At 57.4% G+C, this 19,545-nt stretch overlaps 1 protein-coding gene across 2 annotated transcripts in view; it reads right to left on the reverse strand.

The window, feature by feature from the left end:
- PMEPA1 (prostate transmembrane protein, androgen induced 1) overlaps positions 1-19,545 on the reverse strand; it is a 56,296-nt gene that overhangs the window by 2,804 nt on the left and 33,947 nt on the right. For both annotated transcript variants that reach the window (XM_079719985.1, XM_079719984.1), the window contains exon 2: positions 3,685-3,839. In XM_079719985.1, the coding sequence (XP_079576111.1) occupies positions 3,685-3,795 (111 nt within the window). In that variant the 5' untranslated portion in view covers positions 3,796-3,839. The remainder of the gene's footprint in view (positions 1-3,684; positions 3,840-19,545) is intronic.

Here is a 19,545-nt window from a genome sequence, read left to right on the forward strand (position 1 = left end):
ATGCAATCATGCAGCACCACTTCTGTTCCCGTGATACGCATGGATAGGCCCGGGCCTATGGGGAGGGATGCCTTCCTTCCTTTAATTTTATAATTTTATTGAGATGTAACTGACATATAATCAACTGTACATATTCAAAGCATACAATTTGGTTGTTTTGGCATAGGTATATAGCAGGAGTCCATCACCACAATCAAGATAATGAACATATCTATCACCCCAGAGTTTTTTGGGGGACATGTTTTCTTGAGGGTTCCCTTGTAAGGTGATTCTCACCAGCAGTCTGGGGAGGAATTGCCTGGAGGGCTGCAATTTCCTACACGGCCACTAGGGGAGCTCTGTGTCTCTCAAAACTGTTCCATCAGGAAAGCACTTAGCCCCACAAAGACTCACTGGGGTCTAGTTTATTCCAGGCGTGGGGATACAGCGGGCAGACATACACTATTACTGTTAAAATGGTCATCAAGGACCATTCTGTTACTGATATTAGGAACGCCTTGGTGCCAGGCACTGTGCTATGCTCTTTAAAGCACTAACTCAACTCTTCCGACAAAACCTGCAAGGCTGAGGTCGGGTGGCTAAGCCGAGCTGGTCCAGCTGGTAGGGGGCAGTGCTGGGATCCAAACCCTGCCCACCTCCTCCAGAATCATTCGGGCTCAAGCCGACCCTGGCAGGCTCTGTGACCCCCAGTCGGGCCCCTGGCACAGTCCATGTGAGCACCAGGAAGCAGATGGGGGGACATCCACCTGCTCCCCATTCAAGTCGGGAGTCCTGGGGAGGGGTGCAAGCAGCCAAGGTCAGCTGGGATACATGTGACCCAGACGGGCCCCTGCCTAAAACCCCCCTAGGAGGCCCTCTGTTCGAGGTCCCCACAACGTCTTCCCACCACTGCCCACCCCCCAGCCCTCCGTCGAGCCCTAGCCCGGGGAGTCTCTACCCACAGTGCTTAGGAAAATACCAGTCACTGCTTGGGAGGCCCCACCGTAGACCCCAGAATCACTTCCATCCTTGTCACCTGACTACCCCCAACTTGTGCACCTGGAGGTCACCTCCTCCAGGGAGGCCTCCAGGAACCTCTCAGCTGCCGGATGCCCCTCCCCAGGCTCCCACAGCATCTCAGCTCCTGTATCAGCCTGGTCCTGCTGTGAGGAACCCGCAGTCCAGCTGGCTGCACTGCATCTGCCCACAGGCCATGTCTTAACTCACCTTGTTCTCTAATTCAGTGAATGGCCCTGACGCCTTTCCAGGTGCCAGTGCCCACAGGGCTGTCCCTGGCAGCTCCTTCTCTCACCCCCGCTCCACTCCCCGACACCTCCTTCTCTTTCTGAAAGCTTCCTTGGAGAGTTCGTCCAGCTGCCCATGGCTTCCCCATCTAGATCAGGGGTCCGCAAACTGGCTCCATACAGGGCCAGACGGTCTGTGACACCACCCAGAAGGCTGCTGCAGGGCAACTGCAGCCACGGAAGAGACCATGGGAATGAGACCAGAAACCTGATTCACAGAGTGGGGACCCAGCCCTGGTCTATCTAGACCTGGATGACTCCCGCCCTGCCTTCAGCTGCAGACGCCGAGCCACAGTCTGAACCCCTGCAGTATTTTCTAGCTTCTCTGGGAGCAGCATCAGGCGGGGAAGTGAGGTCCCAGGGCCACAGGGCTTTACCTGCACCTGAGCCCCACCCTCTGACAGATGAGGAAATGAACTCCCAGAGGTTCTCCCTGAAAAGGGGCCACGGCAGGACAGCCATGCCAGGGGTGGGCCCAGCCCCAAGCAGAGGAGGCTGCGTTTGGGTCTCTCTGGGAGGTCATGGGCCCCCGAGACTCCTCAGACACGCCCTGTCTGGCAGGGGCCCCAGGGGAGCCACCACACGTACTTCAGGTCTAATAAGCCTCCATGTTTACCCAGCTGGGCATCCCCGGGGCCCGTGCAGGTGGCTGGTAGAAGTCGGCTGGGGGCAGGGGGGACTTTCTTTTAACCTCAGATGTTCAGGAACCAGAGCCCAAATCGTGACCTCCATCTGGGCATGAAGTCCCAGTGCTGCCCACAGGGCTGTCCCCCCTATGGTGGCAAGGGTCCTTCACACCGGAACCTCTGCCATCTCCCCAGCTCCCTCAGCTAACTTCACCCTCCCTGTGACCATGCAGGGTAAGAAGGAGAAAGGCTCGCTCCACCCATTTTACAGACGCACACACTGAGGCTCAGAGGGGGTAGGATGCCCCACCCTGGAGCACGGCTACCAGGCTGATGTCTTCTCATTTGTCCAAAGCTTGCCCCAGCATCCGAGGTGGGACAAAACGGGTCATGGGCTCTTCAAGCTGTCGCTTAGAAGCTGTGTGGCCCTAGGCAAATGTTCCCACCTCTCTGAGCCCCAGTTTCTCCTCTGTAAAATGTGGGAGGGATTACTGAGCATGGATGTGGCAGTGCAGCTGGTGGCACTGTCACTCAGGCAACAGCGACAGCAAATAAACACGCAGGTAAGCCCTGCAGGAAGCTGCCAAGTGTCCTCCGGACACACTGGGCCTCGGGTTTGGGCCACCCAGTGTTCCCGTCAGAGGGACCAGAGCGGATGCTCCTTGCCCTGGCAACCTGGTGACATACTGAGGCCTGACGCAAGCGGAGATGCCCAAATTTGCTAGGGACAGGCCTGCCAGCCTGACTCAGCTCAGTCCCACAGACTCTGGGCACCAGCGCCGGCCCCAGGCGTCCCCCAGAGCCGGGAGGCCATGCCCGCTGCCGCTTCCCCCCAGCGCCCAGTGAACACGGGCTCAGAGAGGTGCTCCCTGCCCAGCCCCGGGGCCGCCCACGGGCCCCCCCTCTCCATGTCACCTGCAGCCCGTCCCTCAGACAGCTACTCCCGTCCAGGTTGTTAAATTACACCTCACAGGCGTGGAGATGGAAACTGTTTAGTGATGGACTCTGCACCGCCCCTGGTCCATCTGCTGAGGAACACGGAGCGGCAGGCAGGGGCGGCACCGAAGGTGCAGGTGAATGAGGGGAACGTGGGTGCTCAGGTCCGGAGGAGGGCGAGGTCCCAAACCGCTGGGAGCTGCTCCATCCGCCCCAGTTTGTGGAGCTTTGTGGGGAGATGCCTGGGTTTCCAGAACGGCCAACAGGGCACACAATTCTAGTAACACATCAAACTGCAGTTCTGTAGGGACAGCAAGGACCGTGCCGCCTCTGTCGTTCTCACCCTTCCGCACTCACCCCCTCTGCACCCCACCCTTGTTTCTCCCTTCAGAGCTCGGCCTCAGGGGCTCACCTCGACTGTCCTGGGTTAACCAGCCACTCCGGGATTCCCGGTGATTCCTTTCAGCTTCCTTTGGAGCAACCGGCACTCCTGTCTGTCTACATCCAGCCCATCAGGCAGCAACCCCCTGCAACCTGCTCGAAGCTATCTACCCCCCAATGCCTGGGAGGGTTCTAGACACACAGAGGGTGCTCAGTAGATGTCTGTCCAATGGATGGATGGATGGATGGATCTGGGGACCAAAGCCCCACCGCATGGACTGGTCCACGGGCGCCCTTCCATCTGGGTCACTGCCTATACCTAGAAGCCCTCCCCCTCCCCCTCCCCCCAGACTGTCTCCCTGCCGTCCGTTCCTGTGAGCACCCGACCCTGACACTGTGGGCACTTGATCAGGGGCGTCCGCGGGCCCCCCGGAAGCTCAGGGAGGGCAGACACTCACCGAGGACAGGGCGTCTTCCCTCCTCCTGCCCTGGCTGTGCCGGCCAATGAAGGAGCGAGCGGACAGTTTGTAATGGCTCAGCAGACACGTGATCACCACCACCATCACCATCACCACCACCACGATGATGGTGATCTCAACGAACTCCAGCTCCGCTGCAAGACCAAGGGGACACGTGAGACCAAGGGGACACGTGAGACCAAGGGGACACGTGAGACCTCGGGGCCCCGGTGCAGGCGGAGGCTCAGGGCATCTGAGCATCCACACACCCCCCGACACATGCACACCTGATACACAAAACCCCCAGCACCCCTACACACCCACACACACCCCAACACAAACGAACACAGATAACACACCCACGTACAGACACATCTATCACACACACGAGACGCACGAAGACACACCACCCTCCACGGGACAGAGTGTGTGCCGGCCACCGCCGGGAAGAGGCCTCAGAAAAACCACATTCCGGGCGGCTGCAAACACTGCAGCTCTCATTTCTTTTTTTCGGGTTTGTTTTGTTTTTCCCCCAGAAGGCGGAAAAACCCTCAAGTGCTGGAAAAGGAAGGAGGTTATTTTGATCCTGCCGGAGTCGGGTGGTTTCTGCTGACTCGAGCGGGTCCGTGTCGGGCGGCGCGGCAGCTGGCCGTGCCCGGTGCCAGCAGAGTCCCCAGCAGCGGCGGGCGAGATGCCGGGGCCCTGGGCAGGGACAGGGCGGCAGAGGGGGCGCAGCCGGCCTCCCCCCGCCTGAGGCCGCCCACGGACGACCCGGAAGGCCCCCCCTCCCCCGCTAACAAGCAATTAGCGGAGGGCTCCCCGGGGCCACAGGTTCAAGCTCAGGGCCACTGACTCAGCTCTTCTTCGCCCCGGAGAGACGCAAGGAAGCTGGGGAGCGGGGGCGGGCCGCAGGTGGGGACTGGAAGGCGGGCGGAGCGCGGCGGGCCGTGTCGCTCGTGGGTCGCTCAAGCGGGGCCCTGCCAAACCCGGCGAGGGCCAGCCCTCCTGCCCCCAGCCTCGGTGTCCCGCGGGAGATCGGTGCATCCCGGTGGGCGTCCGTGCTGGTACAGCCGCGGAAGCTCCTCCACATGCAGCCCGCCCGCACGTCCTCTCCGACGCCCCGGCCACCCCTACTCTCCCCCTGGGCTCTGCAGGACGCCCACCTTCCTCCACCACGTCAAGCCTTTGCCCAGCTGTGCCAATGTCTGCCTGAGGCCATCAGTGAGTCGGGTTAGTCTAACCCCCAGGGGACACGTGGCAATGTCTGGGGACACTAGTGGCTTGTTACAAATGGGGGCGCTCCTGGAACCGAGAGGGCGGGGCCAGGGTGCTGCTTAATATCCTACAGGGCACAGGGAACCCCGCGACAAAGAGTGTGCCGGGGCTGAGGACCTCTGTTCGGGGCTGAGCGTACACACGGGTACTTTGTATCATCCCGTCTTGCAGGTGGGGGGACTCAGGTTCAGGCCTAGTGACAGACTCGTGTAGCCCCAGGGCCCAGCGCTGGTGGCTGCCCCCGCTCGACCACCCACTGGACGGCCGCCTCTGCACCCGGGAATTCGATCTGGAGCCTGGGCCCTGGCTCCGGCCCGTGTGGAGCTGCATCCCTCCCTCGCCTTGGGGGGCCCAGGAAGGAGGAGGCAGTAGCCAGGGACTTTGGTGAGACCTTCCCGGGCCCCAGAAGGCCGTGCCCCACCTAGCGGGGAATCGGACAAGCCTCAAACCCTCTGAGGGGCTCCTTCGCTTTCCCGCCAGGAGGACGGCAGGGCCTGGGTTGGGCAAAGGCCAGGTCTCTGGCATCAGCCCTGATCACTGCGGCCACACCTCTCGCCTCCCCAGACGGGCTGGTCCAGGGCCCGTCCGCTAGGGCCCGGGATAAAGCTGCCCATTCAGGAGACACAGAGGCTGGCTTTGTGCAACACCCACGGCCCCCCTCAGAGAGGCCTGCACCCGCTCCCCCCAGGCCGTGCACTCTTCACCCTGCCGGGGACCTGGGGGGGCACCTCTCTGCCCCTCCCCCTGCCATCTCCAGGCGCCCTGCCCGCCCGGGCCTGCAGGAAAGGAGGTGTGCGTTGCCTCTGTCTCTGTCCCCGGCCCCGGCGGCCTGCAGGGCCCTGGCCAGACCTCTGCCCTCCTCCCGGTGTTGCCCAGCAGCAGAGGCAACAGGGCTGGTAGGGCCTGAAAGAGAGCCATGGATGAGGCCCCAGCAGGCTGAGCAGGTGTGAACAAACCTCACAGCTCTCCCGACCCCAAAAGGGCAGGAGGACCTGATTTCTGGGGGTCGGGGCCCAGAGTGAAGCGTCACCCCCAGGAAGGAGCCAAGGGTGCTGAAAGCGCCAATGTGACCCCCCTGGTCCCTGGGACACAGCCTTGTGCACATCCACCTGGGAGAAGAGAGGGGAAAACGCTCAGAAAAAGAGAAACCACGCATCATTTCTAGGCTCTATTCTGGAAGCCAAAGGCCTGGGGTCTTGGCCAGAGGAGGAGGGAGACTCCTGCAGGCTCCCAAGACCCCTCGGCAGGTCCCCAAGGGGACCCCCAGGCTGGCTCTGGGACCCTGACTCGCTGAACCCATCCCAACTTCCCTGTGTGGAGGAGGAGGTGGTGCGAGGGTGACATGCCCGGCACGCAGGGAGCACTCCCTCAAGGTGACCACGGATAGTGGGGGGCTCTGCAGCACTCCAGCCACGGCAAAACAAGGACGGCCCGAACCCGTAAACCTGAATAGAGAGGGTCGAGCAGGACCGAGCTGGGTATTCCGGGCCGTGCAGACACGGACTTGGGGGGGGGAATGAGGGGTGCAGGAGAGGCCCCCCCCGGTTGGCAGGTGATTCACCCCAACCCATGAGGCAGAGAACACCCTGGGCTGGGTGTTTTGACCTTGGCCATGAGGTGAGGGGACTCTGGTCCCGCCCACAGCACCACAGTGAACTTTCACCCTCAGGGTGCTCCTTCCGGGAGACACTGCCTCGGGTGACAGGAATCCACCTCTCCGGGAAGTGCATTGGAAAGGACCTGCTGGGAACGGTGGCAAACTGGGGACCTGAGGGCACTCGCATGCACAGTCCCCTGCCCCCACTCAAAGGAACGGAGCTGCAGGCAGCCACCCTCACTACACAGGCTGTACTGTCTACTTGGCCCCAAGCTCCACCTGGGCCCCCATTCTGCTTGACAGCATCTGCCTGGCCCCTGTGGGCAGCCTGGGTTTCAGCATTCGTACCCGACTCCTCCATCCTGCTCCCACAGCAGGCATCACTAATCGAGCAGGAGCTCCTCCTCACCAGGTCCACAGGGCACTCTAGACAGGCACTGCTAGTTGAAAGCCCAGCGGACCAAACAGGACAGCCCCCAGGCAGGCTGGCCCAGTGCGGTCACACCTCCCCATCTCCCCAGAACTGCCTGGGCCTTAACACCGGCAACACATTCTAGAGTTCTGAAAGTACCGAGCAGGCCAAAGCCTGCAGGATGGGCAGCTTCGGGAGTTCCAGCCAAGAGAGGAGCCCCCAAGATGTGGAGCCACACCGATCCTGCTGGACATGCGGCCAAGTGCCCAGCACAGTGGTGGAAAGCGTGGGTCCAACCACTGCCCCCCACTCAGCTCAAGTCTCCTGTGACCATGGGACTCACAGCAAAGCCTGGTCACAGACAAAGGGAGACTAGAGCAAGAGGAGATGGCGGGCTGGTCCACAGCCCAAGCTCCCCGTTGCCGTGGCGACTACTCACTGGGACGACAGTCAGGATGCTAATGTGTACGACACACGCACGGCCCTGCTTGGAGCCCGCCTCCCCCAAGTCTGTGAGGTGCCAGCCATCACCACTGCCATTTTGCAGATGGGCAAACCGAGGCATAGGGAGAAATTGCTCTAGATCAAAGGGCAGGGCCGGTCCCTCAGGGAGCAAGAAGGGGAGACTCTGCTAAATTCTCCCAGCGTTCCCAAAGCACCTGTTAGTTTCCCCTTCCCACACTGGGAATACCTCTGAGGATGCCCAGTCCTGTCTTCCTGCATCTGCCAGCTACTAGCTGTGTGACCCTGGGCATATGCACCCCTGTGAGTCCCGGGGGGATGAAATAATAGATGTCAAGAGCTCAGGACGGGGCAGAAAACAGCATGTGATCCTGTCACAATTCCCAACATGCCTTTGGGGACAACAGGCACCCCTCACCCAGGCCGATGCCCTGGAAACGCTGAGCACGCCTCACGGGCCTCTGCCCCAGGGTCAGTCCAGAAAGATCACCCAGGGTGGCGGCTGGACTTCTGGGCACCGGTCTCTGCTCCAAGGACCTGCGCCGAGGACAGGAGCCTTTGGGGAGGAAACATCACATTTCCCTCATTCTGTTCTGGGCATCAAGTCCGCGCGCTGTTGGGGGGTGGGGGTGGGGGAGAGGTCCTGCCATTTTTCTTCATAACCTCCCCCTTGGGGTGGGTGATGGATGCGGCAGGCTCTTGGGGGTGGCCAAGCCCATCTTCCACGTGCAAAGTAAGGTCATTCTAATTTGAGTGTCTTCTTTCCTCGTGAATAATTTCAAATTAACAGGTTCGTCTGCCTCATTGGAGCGGCCTGACCCTCCTTTTGTCTTCTCCTCCAGAGACAGACGCAGTCACGTCGAGACATGTGCATGGGCATCTCTGATCCTCTCCCAGCCCCTGTGACACTAGTGAGAGAGGCAGCATCGCCGAGAGCCCCCTCAAGGCCAGGCACAGCCCGAATACCTATGGGCATCATCTTACTGAACCCTCACCAGCGTTCTGTGAAGTAGATACTAACATGACCCCCGCCGTCAACTTTACAGATGGGGAAACTGAGGCTGGGGGAGGGGAGGTGACTGGTCAGAGGCCACACAGCCCAAGAGAGCCCAGGCCCCCAAGCCCATACTTTCAGGGCCAGGTTAGGCTGATGCCCCACACCCAGCGGTCCTGAGTGCCATGGCCCCAGAATGTCGGGAACAGTGTGGGTTCAAGCCAGGCACTTGTGTGGAGTGGGCCTGGTCGCCAGGCCGGATCAGGACTGCTGGAGCATCACTTGTCACGTGTCCTCGAAGCCAGTATCATGGCCAGCAGTAACCACCTCCCCACCAGCATGGAGGAAAGTCACAGGATGGTTAGAAGGACCTCGTGCCAGGCACTCAGGGCGGCTCTGGGCACCTCCCACGAAACTGCATAAAGATACAGCTGCGTTCTCCTCTGCTGCTACCTGAGCGCCAAGCACCCGCCCAGGACAGGCCCTTCCCTCTTCCTTCCCACAAACCCCCAAGGGGCAGCATCGTCGGTCAGACCAAGAGTCAGAGAACAGTCCTGACTCCGAGGCTTCCTCCTCCGGCACCTGGGGGAGCCAGGACGCGCTCTTAGAATGAGATTTTTAAAATAAAATTAAACTGAATAAAAATTCAAGTCAGGCTTTGAAAGGAAGCCAACTGTATCAAAATAGTCCTCAAACTCTCAACCAGACTTGTGACATAGGAAGAATATACAGGATCACACGTGTGACCCGGGGATACTATCACATTAAATATAACCCGGCAGGTTTCGATGCGATAGGCAGCCTGTGGTTTCCACTGGCGACCACATCGCAGGTGCTGCTGATGCCCTGTGGTTTGGTGTCCGCGGTCCTGTTCGGGCTGGTTAAGGTAAAGATGCAGTTCTTTTGCATCCAAGCTGACGGTCCCCTGTTCTTGGTGATGGAGCCACAACGTGAACCAAACGCAGGAGCCTTGGTTCAAACCCCTGTCCGGCCACTTCCCAGCTGTAAGTGGGGCTGGTGGAGAATTCACCATGTGATGTGGGCACGACTGTCACTGGGTTCCCAGTTAATAATCGGGGCGGCAGCCCGGTGCTGGAGCTCTTTTCTCCTCCCTTGGCTGGAGAGCTGGGCCAGAGTCCACCCAACTCCTGCCAGCCCACGGGAGGTCTCCAGACCAGACGGCTCTCCCCCCTCCCCCGCCGCCTGCCCCCATCACGTCTGCTCCGGGCGGCGGGGCAGCCAGCGTGCTTCCTGGTTAACAAGCAGCCCGTGCAGGCAGCCCTGTCTGGCCTCCCGGCCGTACGCCGAGGAATTAGGAATTGGCACTGTCTGAAATTTATGAAAATCTAATCTCGTTAGGCCTGCCTGGATGCGACGGGCCGGGGCAGGGCTCATTGTCATTCAGAGGAGCCCTAGCCTGCCTGGGGTTCCTGCCACATCATGTGCGGCCCCTTCTCCACCACTGCATTTGAATAAGAACCCAGCTCCTTCCCCCGCTGGAATTTCAAATAAAATTGAACCAGACGTCAAAGGAATAACTTTCTGATCGCTCCTGGTGCCGTTTCAAACACCCCTGACGCACCTTTATGTCTTAGGGTAAGACCATCTGTAAGTAAAAAATGGATCTTTCTCTTAAGGTTTGGCAGGTGGGCAGCAAATCTAGGCCAGTTTTCTCTTTTTTAAAGACAGACCACACCGCTTACCCAGCACCTACTCTGGGCCAAGCACACGGCCGGGCTCTGGGCACCCGATACCGGAACACATAACCGTGAGATACTATCTGCTGTTGTCTGGTGTTGCGGGTTAGGGGCAAACAAGTTCTAGGCTGGCTGGGGCGGGGGGACCCGGCCTTGCACAGGGGCCTGGGGCTCCCCGCATTGCTGCTCATGGAAGAATTTAGGGTACAGACTCAGAACACGAGGTCTGCCCCCAAGATTCCTGGGTCCGCATCCCAACTTTACCACTTACACTGTGACCTTCAGTATATCACTAGTGTCCTCATCTGGTGGCGGCGGGGGGGAGAGGGATCACCCAGTCCCCACTTCACGTGGCTGTGGTGAGAACTACATGAGTTAATTGGAGCCACAGACTCAGGATGACAGCACCTCTGCAGGAAGACCACCTGGGAAGCCTCATTACGGGGAACCAAGAACTCCAGGCCCTGGGCCACACCTATCCCCTGCCCCTAGCAGACCTGAGCTGTGGAATCCACAGTAGCTGGAGAAGGCCCATCAAAGCGGGCCCCTCTGCCAGTGCGGTAGCTGATGGGCGGTGCAAGCTGGGGGCATCTCCGCAGAGCAAAATAACAATCTCTCAGAACTTCCAAGAGAGAACCTTTGAGCAAGCAAATCACTTCCTGGGTATTTATCTCCAGTGCATTTCTCCTGGGACTCTCTCCCTTTCGCTGTCTCTGCTCTAATAAGAGTTCTGTTCTGTGTTCTGTAAAAGGTCCCAACACAGCCCACCTGAGGGCCTTTGCATGTGCCTCTCCCTCTGCCTGGAATGATCTTTCCCCACATCCATGTGCTTGCTCCCTCCTTGCCTTCTGGTCCCTGTTCCAATGTCACTTCCTCAGGAAGCACCCCTGAGCATCCTGTCTGAACCAGTGCCTGCCCCAGTCCCCAGGACCCCGTGTCCCGTGCCGGCTTCACTCTTCTCTGCAGCTCTAATCAGAGGCCACATGTGGCCTGTCTAACCGCTTATTTCCTGCCTCTCCCTCCTCGAATGCCAGTGTCCAGTGACCCTGTGAGCATTCTGTGTCCCCAGCACCTTTCCCAGAGCAGACGCACAATAAATGTGTGGAATAAAGGATCGCAGTGCTCTCAGGTAAACAGAGGAGGGTCAGGAAGGCCCACTGCAGGTTTGCACGAGAAGGGAGAATCACTGGGAATCACTTAAACGTCCCTCCAAGGGGTCGACGCAACCAGGAAGGCACGGCCAGCAGATCTGTGGGCACTGACACGAAAAGATGCCCCACGAGAAAGAGGAGAAGCCACCAGATAGGACGAGCCCATCTTTGTTTAGAAAAGCACAAACGTGTATTTTAAAACAAAAGCGAATCTTGCGATAAATACACATGCCCGTGATTACATGCGTCTACACAGACCAGGGGACAGGTGTGGTTACCCTGGTGGGTGCCCGAGAGGGGACGGCCCCTTCCTTGTAACACACACTCCTGCATACTCAGCACTGTTGAGCATGTGTAATTACATTCATAATAAAAGAGAAAAACAAAGATGTAAGAAGCATCTGTCAGTATCCAAACAGGCAGCCGCTCCCCGTAATGGGGCTTCCCAGGTGTCTCCTGGCAGAGGTGCTGTCATCCTGGGTCTGGCAGCAGGTCTGGGTCAAGCCTCTCAGCCTGGGATTGAGGGCCGTGGAGCCCAGGCATCGGGTAGCCTCTGACTGTTACTGGGAGAGTAGGTGCTGCACTGAGATTGCCCTTGGTGGGGCAGGGAAGGGCCTGATGGCCCCTCCAGGTGGCCCCGGCTGAGGAGCCCAAGGTGATACCCAGGTGCCAGGTGGTCATCTAGTCCCCGGGCCTGGCCTCCCCTCACCTGGAGAGGGGAGATGCACGTGGATGAATGCGCAGCTTGCCCTGTGAGACTGTGGCTCCCTGTCTCTCCCCAACACTGGCTGGACTGACGGCCTCTCCAGGGATGAAAGTGTGTGGTGTTGTAGAGCGAATGGGACGACAGGGGATGGTCCACGCTCCCACCTGAGCCACACCCTCTGCCCGACCACTTCCAGCCTTTCCCCGCCCAGCTGACCCTTTCCCCCACTTCCCTCTCCCCACCTGGATTGCACCTGTGCACACGTGCATGCATGAACACGCACGCGCGCACACACACACACACACACACACACACACGCACCTCCCTGCTGGGCTTCCCCCCCACGCCCCGCCCCCCGAGCTCCCAAGCATGTGGGCATCAGTCTCTCAACTCTTACACTCATCTCCTCTAGTCTAGAGCATCACAGGATGGGAGAACCGGATGCAGCTCTACAGCCCCTCACAGCTGCAGCCTAACAGAGAAGGTCCACTCTAGTCACTCCCAGTGGCGGTGGAAGCATCCGGAAGCCCAGGGGACCCTACAGTCAAGGTTCATTAATTAGACAATAAATACAGGGCCAGGTTTAAAGGGTGTTGATGGTAAATCATTAGCCCCACATATCCTGCTTATGTGTGCGTCTCCTTTTAACTAGTAAGACACCTTGTCCTGGTTACAGGCGAACTGCCTTCTTGTACCCGAGTGGCAGAAGCGTGCGGAGCCTCACTCATTTCTGGGGCTTCACCCCACACATCCCAAAGTCACCTTTTGGGAGGTGGCCTGGGAAGGGGCTGCAGCTGGGCGATGGGTGAGCCCCGGGTCTCAAAGTACATGTGGGAACGGGGTGGTGAAATCAACTCCAGGGAGAGCAGAAGGCCTGTATAATCACTTTAGAACCTCGTGATTAAATGCTCCTTCAATAAGAAGAGACAAAGCAGTGCCTTTTACCTTTCTTGCTATTATCCAAATGGAAAGAACTAATGGGACTTGCTTTTTTCTATTGTCACTGATATCGAACGTCTTTAAACACTCACTGTCAGCAAAATAGCAATCACCGTTCGCGAGTTATCGGCAGGATGGAGTGAAGCTGCGGAGAGAGAGCCGTTTCTGTCAATGGACAAGGAGGTGCAGTGGAAAGTTATTTGAAATAAATGAAATGCGTTTTGCTAATTGAGGGGAGGAGGCGTGGGTGAGTGAGCTGTCCATGGTGGCAGTGTCAATGGCCATAATCACTTCGGAGGGCACCATGGCAGTGCCTACCAAAATCTGAAATGCATACTACCTTTCCGCCCAGCAATCTTAACTTCCAGGATGGTATCCAACAGAAAAATGCGCAGAAGGACCTGAGAGCATATACGTATAAGGACACCTCTGCAGGGTTTTTGGTAAACGTGAACAACCAGAGACCATCCAATCCCACTAGACAAACACTGGTGTGTGTATAAATATATAAATATATATATATATCACTATCGAATACAATGGGGCCACTAGAAAGATACATAAATCTATAGTGGGGTTTCCCAACCTTGATACTACTGACGTTTTGAGCTGGATAATTCTCTGTGGTGTGGTCTGTGCATTGTAGGATATTTAGCCACATCCGTGGCCTCTACCCACTAGATACCAGTAGCACCATCACTGCCAAGTTGTGACAACCAAAACGTCTGCAGACATAGCCCAATGTCCCCTGGGGGGGGCAGAATCACCCCTGGCTGAGAACGGCTGATCTATAGGTCAGATGGTGGCTGGCTGTTTGCAATTACTGCTGAGCAGAAATAATGAAGCTGGAACAGTATATATAACATGGACCCATTTTTATAGCAAAAATGAGGATAAAAATCAAATTGTTCGCGATGGCTACTTCTGAAAGAGGGAGTCTATCCTTTTTACTTTTTGTATGCCTATATTGCTTGTATCTTTATAACAAGCATTTAATTTAATCAATCTTAATTAACATACGAAAGAGACTCAGGCGCGTGTGTGCCCGTGTGTGCCCGTGTGTGTGTGTGTGTGTGTGTGTGTGTGTGAGAGAGTTTCAGCATGCGGTGACAACGCGACGCACGCTTGCCCTCACCACTCAGGAGTCACCGTGTGCTCCTTGGAAACCAGCAGATGTTTCTCTCAATTACCAATTTTCAAGGGCCTGGTGTTTCCCAACATGAGCTCCTAGGGGCTTGGAGGGCAGCGCCAGGAGAGGGGAAGTGAATGCGGCTCCGTTTCCAAGCCTCTCGGACAAAGAGTTCAGCTCTGAATCAGCCTACAATGCGGCCGGTATTGAGCCGCTTCTCAATAGCTCCTCCATCAACCCGACCCCGTGCTGGAGGCTTCAGGGTCGGCGAGGTCCGCTCCGTCAGGAGGGAGCTCAGTGCTGGCCGTGGGTGCCCCTTCCTTTAGGACCGTGAAGGGCCCAGCCATTCTGGGTCTCCACCAGGGCAGCGGCAGGAGATGCGGTGATGGCCAAGGTCAGACGTCAGGAGAGGCTGGAGAAGCGATAAGAGCAGGACAGGCTCCCCTGTACCCTCGGGCTCCCAGGAACTGAGTTTGATTCCGCAGACACCTAGAGTGGCATCAGCAGGAGCCCTGGAGCTGGCCTGCCTAGATCCAAACCCCAGCTCTACCTATGGCCAAACACGTGACCTGAGGACGTAATTTCATCTTCTGCGCCTCAGTTTCCTCATCTAGAGAAGCAGGGCACCAGCAGCATCCAGCCTAAGCCATGCAGGTGAATGGGGTGGCTGAATCTGTATCCAGTGCCCGGAGCGTGTCAAGTGGCCCGTAAACATCAGTTGTCATTCACGAGGGCTACTTGCTCCGCTCTCCTACTTACATTGCTAATTGCCTCCTGATTGCCTACAAGATCCTCTCAGCCAACAGCATCCCTGCTGCCCTATGAGCAGAATCTCCGCTTCCCTTCTGCTGGGCCTTTGCCCAGGGTGGTCCACCTTCCTGGGATGCCCCCTCTCCTCCTCCTAATCCGGCTTCTGAGCCCAGTTCCAACTACCCCAGCCCCCGCGGTCCCTTCCTTCTCTGGTTTTCTCTGGCAGTTTTAAGCTCTCCCATATCACTGGTGGTTAATTTTATAAATAGCAACCAGGACATCCGCTATGACTTCCAAGAAAATGTATGTCATGACTTAGGCTTCCCTTGGTCTGTGTCTTATGGCCACTGGCAGTCTGTCCACACCACCAGGATGCTGTCTCCTTGTCCTGCAGCTTCCTCACAGCCAGCATAAGACTGGCAAGCAGGAGCCTTTCTGCCCAGTCTTTGGTGGTGGTGGGGGGCGCACTCCTCTTCAACCCTCAAAGCCCACCTGTGGCTGTCCCAGAGCAACTTTTACATCCTATTATGGTGCCAGGCCCAGGCCATTGCCCTGTGGGATTCCCAGCTCCAAGGAAGAGGGAATCCCCTTTTCTGGTCTCTCACTGGTGTCTGGCCCACCACGGTGCTCAGGCAGCAAAGAAACTTGTATTGGTCAATACATAGCCAAAAAGCAAGGAGACTGGAACCTCCAGAGCAGTGCAGGGGCTTGCGGTGTAGACCTGGATGTACCAGGCTCATAGCAAACCCTAAAGTGATAGCTACTATGGGGGCTGGTGCTAATAGATCAACTTACAAGGAGTGGCCGTTCTCACCTGCCTTCCCAAATCCTCTGCTTGGAGCAGAAGGGTACCTTGTGTTACGGACTGAATGTGTGTTCCCCAAAAATACTATGTTAAAGTCCTAACCCCCCAAGTGTGGCTATATTTGGGGATGGGGCCTCCGAAAAAGCAATTAAGGATAAATGGTACCATACGGGTGGGGCCCTGGTCCTATAGGATTAGTGTTCTTATAAGACACACCAGTGGGGATTCCCTGGTGGTCCAGGGGTTAGGACTCGGAGCTTTCACTGCTGGGGCCTGGGGTCAATCCCTGGCCAGGGAACTAGGATCCTGCAAGCCGTGCAGTGTGGCCAAAAAAAAAGAGACACCAGAGAGCTCACCTTCTCTCTCCGCACACACACACCAAGGAAAGGCCATGTGAGGACACAGCAAGAAGGTGGCCCGTCTACCAGCAAGGAAGGAAGCCCTCACCAGAACCCAATTTACTGGCACCTTGAATAGTAGGAGCTGATGTAGGGAAACCAACTACAAGCCGTGGAGGCAGGGAACCTGCCCTGGGTGGGGAGGTGGGGACGGGCCTATGGAGACACAAGTGCACCCACGGGGACAGAAGCACAGCCAGCAGCCTGCCCACAATCCCCCAGGGCGCGTGGGATTTTATTTTCCAGGAGGGACGTTCTCTTCTGTCATCTACATCCAACCCCAGGGACTCTTCAGTCCCACTCGTTCATTCCAGGGCGCACGTTCACTGTGCACCTACTATGTGCCAGGCCCTGCGCCAGGCCCCGGGGATTCAGAGCCAGGCCCCGGGAGCTGAGGATATCCAGGGCGGTAAATAAATCCTGCTCTCTGTGGCGAAAGGATTCGAACCTGTGCCCTCAGGAACCTGGGTGGATTTATTTCTGGGACAGGAAATCAATGGTCTGGATTCTCCCAAGGCCGTTCTAACAACACACGCATACAACAGGTGTGGCCCCCACTCCCCGTGTTTCCTGGGTCCGAGTTTTCATCTCATGGAGCTTTCCCAGCAGTTCCAGGCTTAGTCTTATGGTCCCCCTATTACAGGGACAGGGAATCTGAGGCTCAGGGAGGGACATGCCCACACTCACACAGGTTTCCACGCGGGGACTGGTGTCCTAACCGTCACCTTCTCCCGACAAGAAGCTCAACACAAAGCCACACCACACACCGCTGCCTCCTGGCAGCCCCAGGCTGAAGTGGTCCCTCACTCTCTCTCACCTCCTCTTGTCTCGTAGAAGGAGTGGCAGCCGGCAGAGGCCGAGTCCGTCAGGAGCCAGACTGGGCTGCAAGGTGACACGCGTGCCAACGTGCTGGCCTGGTGCCTCACCTCGATGTGGGCCTCGGGTCCCGAGAAAGAGCCCTGGCCCAGGAGTTTATTTACAGGTTTCAGGGGGCGGGGGCGGGGGCTCTAGGAAACAAGGCTGGACACACTGACAGTCGGCCACTGCATGGATTCCCTGGCTGAGCAGGGCCCACGGCCAGGAAGAGCTCGGGTGGGGGAAGTGACGTCACCACGGCAGGACCCCCCTTCCCCCAGCAGGTGGGAGCCCCAGCGTCTGTCTCCGCCTCTCTCCGAGGGCCTGCGAGTCTGGGTCTGTCTGAGGGCGTCTGTGTGTCTGTCTCGCATCGTTGACTGTCTGCTTTCGTATGGCCTTCTCTCGGGCTGTTTGTCTTTCTGGGTGTCTCACGCACGCGCACGTGTGTGTGTGTGACTGTCTGGGGTCTAAATCTGTCCAGTCTTTCCCTGCGACTCTTCTGAGTCCCTTCCTCTCTCCTTTTCAGGAGACAAGCAAAGCAAATTCCCAGAGGGCAGTTACAAGCCTCCCAGACGCCAGCTGCCTCTCCCGGTCCCCACCCCACGGGTGAGGCTATTCCAGCACTTGGTATCATTTCCTTTTGAACATCTTCCAGCAGCAGAAAATCCCAAACAATGGAAAGACCAAGGTTCCGGTATCATTTCCTTTTGAACATCTTCCAGCAGCAGAAAATCCCAAACAATGGAAAGACCAAGGTTCCGAACAGCTGTTCTCTGAGGGAAGCAGAGCTCACGATGGGGACCGAGATGGGGACATAGCAAAGCCGTGGGAGACAAGCGGCCCGGCTCTGGATTTGAGTCCGGGAGCTACCACTTCCCGTATGTGTGACCTTGGGTGGCTACGTGGCCCCCTTTGCTCTGTTTCCCCATCGTAAAGCATGGATCAGTAACAGTATCACCTCCCAGGATCGCGGAGGATGAACTGAGCTAGTAGATGTGGACCTACTATGTGCCAGGCCCTGCGCCAGGCCCCGGGAATTCAGAGCCAGGCCCTCCCAACACGAACCGGTACACAGCAAGTGCATACTAAATGGTGGCCGTCATTAGATTAAAAGGCAGGCAGCCCCACCTGACCAGGTGTGAGGGACACGAGAGCGTCCGCACATGCTCGTCAGCGATCCGGAGTGACGGATGCTGAGCAGACAAGTTCACGCTGTGGGACAACAACGAGCGTGGACAGAGGGAGGAGAGCAGAAGGCAGGAAGGACAGAGAAACCAGGAAAGTCACCAGGAGACGGACCCCCAGGGGAGCCCAAGGCCCAGGTCCAGAGGCTCGAGGGGGTGGCCGCCGGGGGTCCTCTTCCTGCCCTCACGGCGCATCAGATGCAGATCCAGCCACGGGGAGACTCCGCCCTACACTGTGCTCCACAGGGAGCCCACCACCCTCACGGGGAGCCTGCGGGGGTCTCCCCAGGCTGAGGCTGGAGGAGACTTAGGGGTCCTCCCTCAAGAGCAAAGGGTTTGCCTATGGGTTCTCTCTCATCTCCCTGCTTCCTCCACTGCACGCTGACACCCCTCCCCAGTCTACTCTGTGCCCAGCAGCCAGAGCAATCTTTAAAAAACACCAACTGAATCCCTGACTCACGCTCAGATTAAAGCCCCGCAACGCCCACTCAACCTCATTTCTGAACCTCTGGTCTCCTTCCCGTGCTCACCACACTCCAGCCATGCTGGCCTTTTTCCTATTCTCACCCCAGGACCTTTGCATGTGCAATTCTGTCCTGGGATGTTTCATGTTCCCACTTCAGGGAGGCCTCCCGGTCATCCTATCCCCAATGCACTCACCTCCCACCACACTCTGCATCTCCTGATGGCCTGTCTTGGCCATGAGGGGCAACATAGTGCACAGTTAGGAGCCCGGATTATCCACTCTGTCCCACGGCTCTCTGTGGCTCTTTATCTGCATCTGCAGTGAGGGGCGTTGCAAAGGATAGCCCCCTCTCACTGGCCTGCTTGAGGACTGTAATGTACCTGGAGAGTGCCTGGCATGTAGCATAGCACCGTGTAAGAGTAACTATCTTCTTTATTGATTTGATGGCTGTTTATTGCTGATTTCACCTCAGCAGCAAGAAAGCTCCATGCAAAGGCCCTTGTTTACCCTGCCCTCACTGAATCCCTGGAGGGTAACACCATGCTTGGCACCATACACTGCCTTCAATTAATATTTGAAGGAGGAAGGAATTCATGTCCAAGGTCCACTTGCCGGGACTCACATCTCTCCCCACAGGCCAGAGGATGGATGGGTGTTGCTGAAAAGTGGAGGGTCTTTCACAAAACGAAATATGCAACTACCATACGACCCAGCAATTACGCTCCTGGGCTCTTAGCCCAGAGAAACGAAAACTTACGTTCACACAAAAACCTGTGCGTGAATGTTCACAGGGGCTTTATTTGTAACAGCCCCAAACTGGAAGCAGCCCAGATGCTCTTCGGCAGGTGAGTGGTCAAACGAACTGGGGTACCTCCGTGGCACAGAAACAACGGAAAGGAATGAACTGCTGATACACAAAATGACCTGGGTGGCTCTTCGGAGTCATGTCAAGGGAAAAAAAGCCCATCTCAAAAGGTTACATACTGTATGATTCCATTTATCTAACAGTCTCAAAATGACAAAATTATAGAGATGAACAGA

This window comes from Hyperoodon ampullatus (genome assembly GCF_949752795.1).
Source record: "Hyperoodon ampullatus genome assembly, chromosome: 14".
Classification (NCBI taxonomy): domain Eukaryota; kingdom Metazoa; phylum Chordata; class Mammalia; order Artiodactyla; family Ziphiidae; genus Hyperoodon; species Hyperoodon ampullatus.